The 15063-nt window shown below is 43.6% G+C and overlaps 2 protein-coding genes across 3 annotated transcripts in view; one reads left to right on the top strand and one right to left on the bottom strand.

The window, feature by feature from the left end:
• Positions 1–818: 818 nt before the first annotated feature.
• On the bottom strand, positions 819–13810 carry LOC147679861 (uncharacterized). Its single transcript, XM_086943422.1, has 3 exons — positions 13431–13810; positions 2867–2933; positions 819–2106 (listed from the first exon to the last, which is right to left on the bottom strand). The coding sequence occupies exons 1-3, from the start codon at positions 13515–13517 to the stop codon at positions 1949–1951; spliced, it is 312 nt and encodes a 103-aa protein (XP_086799548.1). The 5' UTR covers positions 13518–13810; the 3' UTR covers positions 819–1948.
• The window catches only part of ZMIZ2 (zinc finger MIZ-type containing 2), a 369395-nt gene continuing 367466 nt past the window's right edge, over positions 13135–15063 (top strand). The window contains exon 1 of one of the 2 annotated variants that reach the window (XM_086943418.1): positions 13135–13360. The gene's annotated coding sequence lies outside the window, so the exon portion shown is untranslated. The remainder of the gene's footprint in view (positions 13361–15063) is intronic. The other variant, XM_086943421.1, reaches the window with a different exon arrangement.

Here is a 15063-nt window from a genome sequence, read left to right as displayed (position 1 = left end):
CCGAAGGTTCCAAGAATGATTGACAAGACGTGAATATTCAGTGTTCGCACTCAAGAAAGAGGAGTTACCACAGGAAAAATATGCCCTTGGGGATAGTGGAGGCTGCCTTGGGGATTGTGGAGGCTTCCGATTGGTGGACTGTATATGACTTATCTGAAGCACTATGGGGAGAAATAAAGAAAGTTACAGCATAATCCTCGCCTCCGGGTCCTTAATAGAATAGAAACTTTCCATCATGCTTACTAGGAAATTTTTCATTCTTCTCAATTAAATCATTAGAATCAATAGCATTGATTTCTTTTTCAACAGCCTCAATCTCAGATTGCAATTTTTCCCTAGCATGTTTAATGAGGAATTGCATCATGACAAGATTACTTTCCCAGTCTCTTAACAAATCATCTCTTAAATCTTCGAAAGTCGGAAAAATCTAAATACACGCAATCCCCTAGGGATTTTCCTATTATCCATATATTGTTGAAGTGTCACCCCATCCCACCACCGTCCCAGCTCCCGTTTCCTTAGGCATTCTAGCTTTAAAAACAATGCACGTAATCCCATATTGCCTTGAGTGCCTTCTATCTGTGGTGGCACTTGTACCAAATAAATATTGTGCTTATTCCTCCCTACATCCAAAATCGGCAACTGTCAACACTTCTTGAGGCACACGTGACTCGCACGAGCAGTTTGTTGGACTCTGGCAAACTCTCAGGGAGCGCAGTATAGTGTTGTTGGATGGCATGTGTCCCTCCGTCGTTGCCAGATGTAGCGTTCTCCTCAGCTCAGGAGCATGTAACAGATCAAAACACACACAGAGCTTTGGTTTGGACGTCTTTATTCGTCAGCATGCAACCGTTAATTGAACGCACTGCGACACAATCTTTATTAATCACACCCAGCCACACCGATCAGATTACGTAATACTTGTAAGGAGTCAGCTGAGGGCCACTAGAGTCTTCATACACGGAAACACAGGACACGACAAAAACGACTAAATTAACTTTACCGCAAATACAACACTGTACATTAGGCTCTGTTTATTTGCACGCTGCATGAAAGAAAGATTCTTGCTGCTGAAAAGAGATATGTTAATTCTATTCACTCACCTGTTTTGCATAAGCATTTTTTTTATATTTCCTTGGCAGGAAGAATCAATGTTAAATCTACACACAATGCTTATCTCACGTTGCGCCACTGCATTATGTAAATATGTGGTATATGCTGTGCATGGTTACCTCAAAATGGGCCCTGATACAGTGTGAAATGATGTGTGGAACGTATATGATGCACGGAAGTGCCTGACCTGCGTGCATACATCTGGAGTGTTCCTAGTGCTTAATATTTTTTTTATGTGCCATGGCTCTCGTTAGGAGGCCACTGGAGCTTGCACAATAGATTGCCCCTGCCATGTTGCCAAATATAGTAGCAACACAACTACTAACCATCACACTCCTACAAGTTTGACAGCTATGACTATTCCAGGCCCCCAAAGCTATAAGAATGGCTTGGCCGGCAGGTAAAAGTAATTTTTAATGTATATTGAATTAATAATTGACTGTTGTTGTGGTCATCTTTAAATTAGCCAGACAGTCCCACCTTGTAGCAGACTTTCACACACGCCTGTGTTGACAATTCAGTGCTGGTACCGAGCACCGAAAAACCCTGACTAAAATTAAGCACTGCATGTTCCACTATGCTATGGCGATCAATGCAGTGCAGAAAATTCATGGCTGATGATCGCTTGAGGTTAACTTGGACATGATGGCTCTGTTCAATCACTGTTGCAACAAAATTACACAGCAGCTAATTTTCTTATTGTTTGCTGATCGCTTTAATGCTTGTTTGAAGGCTTATGATTAATGGTTGTCCAGTTGGGAGTAGCTATGCTCCAGCTTTCCAGTCATCTGTAGGCATTCTGTTTTGTTTGGCAGTCTCAAATCTAGGACTTGTCTCAGCGGGTCTCAGTGTAGTCTTCTTCAGTAGAGGCACAGAGAACTCTCCACCTCCTTGCTGTGTTCAGTTGTGTGATAGTCCCAATACCAATTAAAAAATACTGAAAAAGCCTCAGGGAATAGGAGTATCCCTTCTGCTCCCTGATTTTCTGACGCACTGCGGAAGGAAAAACAAAAGTGCTGTTGATTGGAAAGGTGCTGGAGAGCGAACTATCACACATCCGATAAAGAGGCTTATAGAACTGTCCTAACACAATATAAAAACTTACTGATATTAGAAAAAAGGGACGTCTTCACCAAACAGATTGAGAAAGCAAAAAACTCTTCCAAAGAATGAATTGGGGTAGTAAAAAAGCTGGCCATACCCAAGAACACAGGGATTAAGGGCAATCAAAAGTTTTGTGATGATATCGCAGCAGCCTTTAATGCCAAAGTCCTGGACATCTATAAGGCTTTTGAGGATACGGCAGCCCACCTTCCCACCACTTGACCAATAAGCCCCAAGTCCAAAAGCAACACCCTCTTCTGTTTCTCCCCAACATCATCGGAGGCAGTTGAAAAATATATAAGAGAAGCAAAGTCGGGGTCCCCTTCTGACCCATGCCCGCCTGCCATTCTGAAAGAGATAGTGGAAGCGGTGAGCCCTGGACTCACAGAAATGTTCAACTGTATGTTTAACTCTGGCAATTTTCCATCTAGGTGGAAAGACTCCTCCATTCTCCCATTGCTAAAAAAAAAACCAATCTGGATGGGTCTAACCCGAACAACTATTGTCCTATAGCCCGGCTGCCGCTACCAGCCAAAATAGTCAAAAAAATTATGAACCCTCAACTATCCCAATTCATTCATGAAAACAATCTGTTTGATCACTCCCAGTTTGGCTTCCGTCACGAGCATAGTACGGAAACTGCACTTACCAAAGCCACTGAGGAGATCAGACAACACAATTGCCAGTGCTGAGAACCTAAATTGTAAGCTCCAAATCTGAAAGAAATGGTTAGTATGAATGTAACATAAAAACCTGCTTTATGAATTGCAACAAATAAATTTTTTATGCTTCTTTATCAATTCTTCAATTTTTACACAAACTTATTGCGTGCATGGAAATACAAAAATATTATATACAATTTTTTTTACAACAAATACACACATTAACAATTCAGACACTCTTGGCCGTTCAATCATCCAACACAGTTCAACATACACACACAAAAATGCTGGTCTCGGTGTCAATAACACTTTGAACACATGACATGGAAAGAAATCATCCTCGTTATTATCCAGTGCAAAGTTCTTTTCAAAGTTCAAATAAATTGAGAAGAGAATCCTCTTGCTATTTACAAACAATGTTGTGGTAATAAATGTTTTAAATGACCCGAGACCGGGTTGGTCGACGCGTTTCAAACCCCGCCAAATACCGGGGTTCTCCTCAGGACCATTATTGTCACTAAAAAACAAAAAAACATGACTTTAGGATTCTGATCTAAACTAAGAGACTCGTACCCTGTCCTGCATATTAGCAGCCTCGTCCTACCTTAATTCTTGGGTCAAAGCTCCAATCTCAAAAAAGTTGTATCTCCAATCAAAAGAGCGCGAAGAGGCTAGGGAAAGACAAAGCACATACAAACGCTGCATTTAGACGCTGCATTCATCAACTCAATAGTTTGACAACTACGTCGAACACCATGCACTGCGGTGAAGCTTACCCTCTGTGTATGCGTGTGGTAATTATTCTGCCTCAATATCCAATAGTATCGTATCCGGCCGTCTCTGTAGTCACTGCCGGATGTAACCACCGCATCTGAATCTATTTTCCGGCTGCGTGAGAAGAACGAGGCGCGTTACAAACTCGTCCCTCGGGAGTGATAAACCAGATCTCCCTATCTAAGCTGGTAGAAACCTTTCTTACCGTCATCCGTTGTAATGGCGCTCCTCACGGGAAGACTCGGTGCTTCTCCCTCAGTCACTCGATCGTAGTGATTGACGCGGAAGCCACTTCCTGGAAAGTTAAGGAGTCCCGCATAGTAATTCTGGGACATGTAGTTCAAAAAGAATGCGTGTAGTACTAATTGAATTCTTTCTGTTGTATTTGATGGTACACGTTTATCAATGAGCGATTTTGATGCACTGCCAGAATGTGTGTGAGAGGTTATTGAGCAAACGCGAAGGGATGAATCAATGGGAGAATTCGATGGTACCGCAATTGGTGAGGCTGGGGACAACACCAGTTAAGGCAAAGTTGCCTATATACTAGGTTTATATATTTCAGAAATCTCGTCCAGCCCCCTAATGGCAGTGTTGAACTTCATGATTAACAGCGCTTCTCGCTGACTTAACCTTGCATCCAAATCTCCTCCACGTAGGTCCTTATCGATTTTGGATAACACTGTCCATTTCAGATCAGTCTGCTCATGCTTTTTACCCAACCAATGGTTGACTAATGGGGCATTTTCAATGCCTCGCCGAATCCTCGATTTGTGCTGTGTTATTCTGTGTCTCACTTCTTGCGTTGTTTTCCCTATATATAACATAGGGCAAGGGCAGACAATCGCATAGACTACATTTCGAGTCTTACAATTGGTGTTGCAATTCATAAAGCAGGTTTTTATGTTACATTCATACTAACCATTTCTTTCAGATTTGGAGCTTACAATTTAGGTTCTCAGCACTGGCAATTGTGTTGTTTGATTATTTAAGATTGGCTCAGCCTTGCTGAGTTAAGAGTCAGGGCCCTTTGAGCTTTTTGACTGAGGAGATCAGAGCGGTGATGGATAGAGGAGGTACAGCGGCCCTTGTACTCCTCGACTTATCAGCCACTTACGATACTGTTGATCACTCGCTCTTGCAGCCGCGGCTAGAGAGCCTGGGGGTCAGGGGAGCGGCATTAGCCCTGCTGTTCTCCTTCCTCAAGGACAGGAGACTAACCGTATCGGTAGATGAATATCATTCAGAGCCATACACCATACACCCTCCTGTGTGGAGTTCCACAGGGCTCTCCCATAAGACCATCTCTTTACAATATCTGTTTCTCAGAACTTTTTTTCCACTGATCTGGGATTTTGGGTTTAGTCTGATGTCCCACGCTGAAGATACCCAGATAGTGGTGGCTGCCTATAGAAATCAGGTCTCTCCTGACCTACAATTTCAGAATTACATGAGTGCAATAAGTTGATGGATGGGAACACTTTGTCTCAAACTCAATTCTGAAAAAACCTAAGTCCTACTTTTTGGCGACATGTAACCCAGCTCGGACAACCTGTGGTGGCCGGCAGAGATGGGTGAACCACCAAAACCAGCACACAAGGCTAAAAATCTGAGAGTATGGTTTAACAACAAATTAGCACTCTCACATCAGACAAATGCCATTGTCTCTGCCTCCCATTTTCTTATTAAGAAAATAAGGAAGATCTTTCCTTACATCCCCTCGGACACTAGGAAGACAGTGGTAACAACGCAAATACAGTCAAAATTGGACTATTGCAATGGGTTCTATCTGAGCATGCAGAAGCAATATCCAAAAAAGCTTCAGACTGTTCAAAACACAGAGGCTCAGCTGCAGGTTTACACCCCCAGGCACAAATCTGTCTCCAAAGAGATTCGTGACCTGCACTGGCTCCCAGTAACACAACAAATCAAATTCAAGGCCCTATGTCTGGCATACAAGGCACTAAGCCACAAAGAACCTTCCTTTCTCCAAAACCTCTTTGTCTGTATGAACCAGCCAGACAACTTCGTTCTACAGGGGCTAGACTCCTGACAGTACCTGGAATCCGATCTTCTCGCTAGGGCGGCCGCAGTTTTCTCTACGGCACCGCCAAACTCTGGAATACGCTCCCAAGTGAGCTTAGAAGTGCTGGCTCCCTCACCATCTTCAGGAAAGGGCTAAAATCCTGGCTATTCCAGAAATAGACGCCCGGTCGGGCTTACTGTGTTCTCAGCGCTTTATAAATCCCATTAACATTAACAATTATTTTGTTTACAAATCTTTTAATTGACCAACCTAGCTCTTCTTTCAGTCCGACAAAGTAGATCGATCTGCTGTTTCTTGTCATCCAGTTTAGGTCTCCGTTCTCTGGTTGTTTGGCTTACCAAGTACATCAGAGGTCTATCTTTCAAAAACATTTTTGTCACTAACTCTTTAGCCGGGGTTCGTCACTCTGGTCTCCATCTCATTTACAGTGCTTCCTCTTCTGCCAATTTGTTCTCCCCCACGCTTTCTTGAGTGCTCTGCATGTTTGTTTCCCTCTTTCTTGAGATCTAAAATGTGTGACTGCTCAAGTTTCTGTTGCATTATAGGCAGAGTAGTGGTTTAAGTCCGAATTATGTTTTGATGCCTTTTTAGTTTCTAGAACGGCCCTGCATTTTCAGAGCCCACAAAGTGTTCTCTTCTGTAAACAAGTTCATTCAATTTCTCACTTTCATGATTTGTTCTTTTCTGAGATGTCACCTAGGTGTCTTTGGTATAATTTGCCTTTGAACTCATATTAGATGTTTCTTTATACATTAGCTTGTCTCAATTTCAACAAGGATTTGTGTTGGATTCACCTCGGACCTGAGCGTACTGAGCCAAATACAATGTCGCCCTCTTCTTTCTGGAGGGGAATAAGTAGAGGTCTAGATTTGTTCCAACCTTCTTCCTGTGGTTAGTGTAGAAAGGTGATCTTTGGAGTTTTTCACTCTTGTTCTTACAGCACCCTCCAATCTGTACACAGCCTACAATACTCATTTCTTTTTTGCCACTCTGCTGTGTCAATTACTATAAGAAAATCTTAACATCCTATCTCAGTGACCAGTACAGACTGTTCATTTGCAGCAGCAGTTTTCAATTGTACAGTACTCCCCTTTATCGACATTTTAGCCCTTTTTTACACCTGCCTCTGGATTACTGGGTCATTTGTGAACTCCTCGTTCCTCTGGTATTGCCTGATGCTTACCACAAATTGTTGAGGAGATGATTTTTTCTACACCATTAAATGCTGTGGTTTGTATGACACCATTGTCTAGGGTAAATCCGTGATTCTGGTCCTGATGTAGACCCGGTTTTCTTGAAGAATTACCACAGATGGGTTGAATTTAACTGCCTGGATGTCTTTGTACATCTTTCAGTAAAAAAAAAAAGTTAAGGACTTTTGTTGTCGATTCTCATACATAATGGATACACCAAGCAAGATTGCTTTTTATATTTCCATAAATATATATATATATATATATATATATATATATAAAACGCTCAATTCTCCTACAGTTACCACAGGAAAAACAGCATTCTGGAGGTGGCAGATTTCAACGGTCTTTATTCGAATAACAACAAACGCGTTTCGGCGTTTAGCCTTCGTCAGTGTCAATGACACATAGCTCATGCACTACTGATAAAGCATTTACAATTTTGTGGCAACAAACAAGGGACTAACCCCTCTGTGTCAAATGAGACGCCATCTTAGAGTATGTTGTTGGATGCACATATCAGCACAATTGTTAAACCGTGAGTCGGTCCATTAAGATGCAGTGGGTATAAAATAATACAAAATGGAAAATACCAAATTATCTTGCCGTGGGTCGGCTAATGTCCCTTGAAAGTTAGTACACAAAAATGTTAGCTCTATCATTCCAAGTGAAACTGACAATAATTCATCCATTTAATATCAATATCTCCGAATCAACAGTATTCACAACCAGTACCAAGATTATATATACACATTACTTAATTCATAGATCCAATACATCAGATCATTCCCATTATCAAAACTCATCAGATAAATGGAAAAATATTGTACAAAAGATCTCAATAGAAAAATCAGTATTTCATACAGCAAAGTCATATAGCATCAAACCATTCACATTTACATTCTGTAATTTCTAATCATTTCCCTAGGTGCACTGACATCTCCTCACCGCTATTTAAGCCTTTGGGATATTTGGTCGACAAATCAATAATATATCTAGATTGTGTGGTACAGAGTCCAATCCGAAGAACTGCAGTTTGTTTCTGTCCTTCCCATGCTGTTCTGCAAAATGCCGGGCCACCGGATATGCTGGATCGGCCTTATCGATGGCCCGGAGATGCTCAAGTATTCTCATCTTTAGTTGGTTGATCGTGCTCCCAATGTAGCGTAAGCCACACGGGCAGACCAAGCAATACACTGCATAGGAGGTACTGCAGGTAATAAATTTCAATATCTTAACAGATCTCCCTGTATCCTGTATATCATAGGTGAGGACCCCTCTGCTTGCTGCACAGGCCTTACAGCGGCCACAGGGATAAAAGCCCCTCATAGCCCTCAAGGTGTTTGTTTTGATAATGGGTTTCTCTAAATGGCTTCTCACCAGCATATCCCTCAACGACCTTGCTCTACTGAAGGTCACAAAGGGGTGTGGTGGTAAGTCGTCCTTCAGTGCATTGTCCGTAAGGAGAATGTGCCAGTTCTTTCTCAACATGGCTCTCAAATGGTTAGACCCAGAGCAGTACGGGGTTACCATCCTGAGTTTCCCTTATTTACTGGTCTAACTATTCAAAGATTTTTTACTCAGGAGTTCTTTCCTCTGAATTCTTCTGACTTTTTTAAGAGTGCTCTGTAACAACCCATCATCATACCCGCTAAGACTAAAACGTGCGAGGTAATCCGAGGCAGCTGCCTCGAAATCCTGATCCCTCGAGCTGTTTCTTCGAAGTCTTAGCAGCTCCCCATAGGGTATGCTTTTGACCAACTGGGGTGGGTGGCTACTGCTGGCGAACAAGATGGAATTGCCAGCAGTTTCTTTTCTGAAAAGTGCAGTATGGATTTTACCGCTATCAATGAACACCCTAAGGTCCAAATAGTCCACTGCCACTGGACTAATGGACCCCGAGAGGTGCAGATTGTATTTATTGTTATTCAAGATCTCAATATATCTTTCTGCCGTATTCATTGCCCCTTGCCACACAATGAATAGATCATCTATGTAGCGGTACCAATGCACCACCTTCCCACTCTCCTGTCCCACTCTACAGCTCCTGGGCACCTGCTCTTCCCACCAACCAACGAACAAGTTCGCATAGCTGGGGGCAAAGCAGGTGCCCATCGCCGTCCCAGATATTTGTCTGAACAATTGTTCTTCAAATAGAAAAATGTTGTGTGTGAGACAGAGTTCCACAAATTCTAGGATCAATTATATATAATGTTTTGTCTCAATCTTTCACCTTTCTCCTGAGCACAGCGCAGTATTACTTATGGAGTATGTAGAAACACCTTTACAGATACACTGAAACATGTCTTGGAAGTGGTTAATATTAATACATTTCATCGTTTGTGAGAAACAATATAAACTTGAATCATGACGCTGTTCTTCACTCATTTCAATTTGGAAGGAGATGAGTATGGACCCTCTAAATTCGAACATGGTAGGAGTATATTTTATAAGTTAGTCCAAAATAATTTGTTTATACTATAGAATATATAATATAACGCTGTCAGGAGCAAAGCTTTTAGAGCTTTGGACATTGGGATTCAACCCTGTAACTCCGAACGGGCTAGAAAATTCTTGCTTTCTGTAATAGTCTTGATGTTATGCATAGTATTTACTTTTGCCTACAATAAAACTACCTTCCTTTTTAACAGATTAAAACACTGACTGAAGGCATATTACTGTGTCAGAGTTTTTGCCCATACTATCTCCTTGAATACGTTCTGGACTGCTCTTCTAGAACGCTCTTCCTCATACCCACTGGGAGTCAAGTGCAAAATGGGAATACTTGGTTATTCAATTTGGGGTGTATCAAGAAGGTGGCCCCATGATACCAGTTTCAATATTGGATCCTAATAACCTCTGATTGCCCTTGGACCCCCTAAACTAGGTCTCATAACTGAAAAAAGGCCTATGGAACAGCACATCAGGGGCAAGAGTATCTACTGATAGGAAGACCTAGAACAATTCACTGCCTTAAGGAGACACAGAAGGGTGAATGTTTCACTTTATTGAAGATACACCTGGGGCAATGCATAAATCAGTTGGAAAATGCTTGATCGTACGGAGGAAAACCTAGTGCAATTAAAGTCCTAGTGGAAGACATGTGGGTCAATACAACATCTACTGAGCAAGCCTGCTACAAATGGTCTGTTAAATTGAGATCCCGCCTACACAGGTGATTGCGCAAGAATGGCAAATATAAGTGTTGCAATGTTTACGCACCCTGTAACTACCAGGTGAGATGGAAATCGCACCCTCCTTAAATTTTTTTCAGGTCAAGCCTGTCTTAACTTAAAGAGGGGAAAAAGCCCAGTAAATACCGGGCATGCTGATTTCTGCATGGTACGCACAAATCTTGCTAAAAGTGTAGTGCAATAAAGGCGTATGTACTATGTTTACAACTTTATTGCATTGCATTTTTAGCAAGATTTGCACTGACATCTTTGCACCTTAATCTGAAGCATGACTGTATGAATGACTGCTTAGAAATAATAATACTGTCTCTGTTATAGTGTTTAATGTATTGCTTCTGCACTTTCTAGCAACATGTGCACTGGTGTCTCGCTCTCTTTCTGCTATTGTCTAAGGAAACAAGAACACACGGATGTGGAGATACTGTATTAGTTTAGAATTTGATTGAATGGAATATTTTAGCAAAATCGCATTAATCCCTTTGCATTCGATCTTGAAAAAGGGCAGATACCATGATCTTTCTAGCATGTGCTGTATAATCGTGTTTCTGCACTATATAATGCAATTGGCACTATTATTTCCATCTTGATTGCCGCTGATTAAGGAAATAAGAACATATGGTAATGTAGATGCAATCTTTACTGATTTACAATTTTACTGTAATCGGAATTGCACTAATACCTTGCACTCAACTTGGAAGTATGGTTGAAATATTATGATGCTCTTTATCTGCATATGTATAAGATTTTAATATTTTAATTCTGGCATTCATGTAGTAAATATGGTTTTTATTAACGGAAATACAGATCCTTTGATGGTACGCACATAAATAAAAATTATTATGTCCCATTTTTAGGGCAAAACTTGTAACAGATGCTAATTACCACACTCACAAATTCCATAAATATTGGTGTCAGTTTTAACCATGTGCAATACATTTTCCACCCAACACCTGCCACTTGCAATGGGGACCTAGTGAGGAGGAAACAGAGTGGTCATGTAAGGCCTATTGGGAGACACAGCTAAAGCAATACAGTGCCTAATTAATAAAGCATCTAGGGAAGATCAATCAGCAACGCAAACACACATCCAGGGTAATACACTGTCGGCTTGGATACACACCCATTACCACCACAGCATTGAAGAATCTACATGGATAAACAACAAGGGCAATAAATGGTCTACTCTGAGACCCATCTATTGTACCAAAGGACCCAATGGCAGCAAATATACCACGGACAAAACATTTCCTATAGAATAACACATCAAGGGGTAATAAATCACCAATGAAAGAAGACACCAAGGGCAAAAAAAATGTCCCTACCAATACACAGAGCCAAGTAAATTCATATTTACTGGTTGGTAGTGGCCATTGGGAGGCAGAACGGGACAAAATAAGGCCTACTAGGTTAGGCAAAAGAAGAGCCTTGGCCATGGGAGGGACGATAAGGAAGAATAAGGATAGGAGAAAAAAGTTTGGGCAGAAAGATAGTAGATGCAAAGAGGCCCAGGAGAAAAAGAAGATAAAGCTGGAGGGGGAAATACTGATATAGAACTGTGGTGATGGATAGAAGCTGAGTATATAATGGCGCAGGAGTAGTGGAGAGAAGCAAAACAAACTAGATACATGACGAGAAGGGCTGAAAACCAGGGTCAGAGAAGGGCTGAAGGTACTGTCGATAACAGTAGGGGAGAGAAATATTGTGAGCGACAAAGATTGAGGCACACGGGGGGGGGGAAGACAGAGACAACAGAGAAAAGAGGGGAGAAAGGCAATGGGACGAGGGAACAGTAGAAGGAACACATGAGGGATGAGAGTGGCAATAATAAGAAACAGTAAAGGAGATAAGAGAAGGTGAGAAGAGACAAACTGGGCTGATGAAATATCTATAGACAGCAGAAGAAGTGCAACGCTGGGGTGGGGAGACCTGAAGACAACAATGGTGACCACAGGCGTGGTCTTAAAGCAGACAATGGAGAGGGATAAGAAAAGAAACAGCCCTAAAGGCAGACACGAGTGAATGCAGACACGCACAGCAGAGGGGACCGTAAGAGGAGCATACGATTACAGGCAGGGCAGGCGGCAGGGGGTGGAGGGTAGAAGAGGGGCAGGGTGATTAGACCCATAGGGTCAGGAGAGAAGACAAATAGGAGACGGAGTTGAAAAGAGATCGAATAGACGCATATGACAGAGGAGAGGAGGACACTAGAGAATGGGAAGACCATAGGGGCCGGGGGGGGGGGGGGGTGAGTGATAGGTGAAATAGAATCAGTGGAGAGGGGGACACGGGTTTTGATCAAATACATGACAAGAATCAAATGACGAGGCGACACCAGGAGAATCTGACTAAGAAACAAGAGACAGAGAAAGACATTGGGTGACTAGAGGAGGAACCTGGAGACGGGGGGGACCACTGGGAGGGAGGAGGGGGACCAGGAGGAGGAAATAGAGGCGGAGGGCGAGATGCGTGAATGAGAACGAGTCCTGAGAGAAGACGGGGAAATAAGAAGCAGTTTTCAGAGAATGAGGTTTGAGCGAAACGGGGATGCGTAGGGCGAGCGGGACCAGAACGCCTTGCAGGAATGGCACGTACAAAGATGAGGCTGTGCTATATAATATGTAACTGCGGGCACTAGAGGGTTACTGCAACTGAAAGAGAGGAATGACGGGAGTGGAGCAAGCGAACGAACAAAAGGGGTGACGGATCATAGGATAGAAGCACTACTCAGGAGAGCGTGAAAGCGTAGACAGTAGAAAATTGGAGGAGGAGAAACAGCAGGAAAGGGAGGAGAGAAGGACTAAAGGGCATACAAGAGGGAGAGCGAGCAGGAAAGGGAGGAGAGAATGGCTAGAGGACATACCAGAGGGGGGTGGGAGAAATGCCGTGGGAGGAGAGACAGCAGGTAAGCGAGAAGGGGGGTGAGACCGAGGGAGGAGAGACAACAGGAAAGGGAGGAGAGAGAGCAGGAAAGGGAGGGGGACTAGACGGCAGGAAAGGGAGGAGAGACGGACCAGAGGACGTACGGGAGGGGGAAGGGAGGAGGAGGTGTAAAGCAGAGAAAGATCAGGGTGTGAGAAAAGGGAGAGGAAGCCGAGAGAGGGAGGGGTAAGAGGGGGAGGGGAGCACACAGCCCTGGTGCTCAGCAGCAGCTCAGAGGAGAGCCACAGAGGAAGAAGCGGCAGCCGTGGAGAAGAGAGTCCTACAGAGAGGAGGGGAGGAGGAGAAGGACTGCTTGAAAGGAGAGGAAAGAGGGCCATTATCTGTCTTTTTCAGGTAGGAGCGGATCAATGTCTTTCTGAGCACCGACTGTATCACAAGCGTTTGCAGTAACCGGCCACTTTACCTTATCAGTTGCGTCGTTCTTTCTCGAATTCATCTCTGCTTCATACTTGCTCTCCGAGTGACTCCCTGCCTCTCCTTCATTCTCCATGTCTTGTCTTCCCCTCTCTCCCAACTCGCTACCTTCTCCTGGCTCATCCACTGACACCCTCTCCGCTTCTGAGCCTTAACTTACCTACCTTCTTTATGCCCTCTCCCGTGTTCTCATCTGTGCTTCATTCCCGTTTCTTGCCCTCTAACACCCTGTTCCCACCTTAAATCCACTGCTACTCTCCCTAGATCCCTCCGTCGCCTGACTATTCCCCTTCTGCTACTACTTTCCTCTTCCTACATATCTCTTGCCTACTTAGTCCATGTTCTCGACTTCGGCGCCCACCTCTGTCTATCGTTGGCTCGTCTTGCACCTCCTCTTCCTCTCTCTGCACGGCACCTCCTCTTCCCCCTCCCACTCTTCCTCCGATCTTGCTAGGTGTCTATCCTCTCCCCTGCCATCTCTGTACTCAGACTGGATCGCTGTTTTTCCCGTTTTATATATATTGTCATTACTACGACCTTCTGGTTGGCTTCCCCACTCCATGCTCTCTTCGGTGCTGCTCATTTTAGTGATCCTCGTCCGTACAATATCACTGGGTCTCTTCCTGCCTCGTCTCCCACCAATTCACTCTTCTCATCACCCTATTTTCCTTTACTTTTTCCGTGACCTACATGTATAGCACACATTTATTTACCTTAATGTGTAGCTTTCTTATTCTACCTACTCTTGCCTCATCTAACATCCTCGCTTCTTACTTAGTTTTAACCCCCATTCTTCCCACTCCCCGCTTCTGTATCTGTGCTCCCTTCTGCGCATCCCATGCAATTTGTGTCCCTGTTTCCAGCTATGCTCTGTCTTAACATCTGTGCCCCCCCCCCTTCTCTGTCCACTTTCCCCTGGCTCCCTTTCCACCAGCCTTATTTCGTTTCTGTATTATTTGGTCTTTGCTTTCTTGTTCCACTTCCTAACCAACACCCCTTGGTTTCTTTTCATCCTCTGATCTGCCCCACCTCACTATGCATACATAGACCCTATTCAACACTGTCTTCTCTGCAGCCTCTCGTCTCCTATTTTCCTTCTCCTTTGCCTCCTATCTATGCCTCCTCTCTCTCTTTCCGCGTCCTATTTCTGGCCATTGTTGTGCTTTGAGGAATGTTTGCAGGCTCCAGTCAGACTGTCTGGTGGTTGTATGAGAGGAGGCCTGGGTGTCTATCGATTTAAGGGGGTTGGTGCCGCTAATGTTATTGGCAGTTAGCTACATAGATCTCCTCCCCTCTGATTCGTGTGCATTACGGCTGTCCCGACCCCATCCTTGAATTTGCATTTGTGCAGGGATGGGGTCGCGGCAGTCGTCGCCATAGTTTGAGATGTAGGAATGTCACTTGCCTTGTGTCCGAGGACAAGTAAAAGTGATCCCTGTCGATACCCCCCCCCCCCCTTTTCCATGAGTACAATGATGGTTGGGGGTTGAAACTTTCACCGTTGCCACTTCCTACCTGTATACGTCGCTCCGACACGGGCCCATTAACGCTGGCCATTTATTTGTAGTACCCGACCTGGCAGCACGTCTTGTGGTAAACAAAAATGATTATGGGTTATGCCT

Source organism: Lissotriton vulgaris, chromosome 11, assembly GCF_964263255.1.
Source record: "Lissotriton vulgaris chromosome 11, aLisVul1.2, whole genome shotgun sequence".
NCBI classification, from domain to species: Eukaryota; Metazoa; Chordata; class Amphibia; order Caudata; family Salamandridae; genus Lissotriton; species Lissotriton vulgaris.
This window is presented reverse-complemented; position numbering and strand designations above follow the sequence as displayed.

Bases quoted from the DNA above. Each gene is read 5' to 3' on its own strand.
- LOC147679861 (XM_086943422.1), bottom strand. From the start codon at position 13,517: ATGGAGAATGAAGGAGAGGCAGGGAGTCACTCGGAGAGCAAGTATGAA. The intron at 2,934-13,430 runs GTAAAGTGGCCG...CATTTCTTTCAG, and splicing joins AGAACGACGCAACTGATAAG to ATTTGGAGCTTACAATTTAG. The intron at 2,107-2,866 runs GTAAGTGCAGTT...TTCCTTCCGCAG, and splicing joins TGATCTCCTCAGTGGCTTTG to TGCGTCAGAAAATCAGGGAG.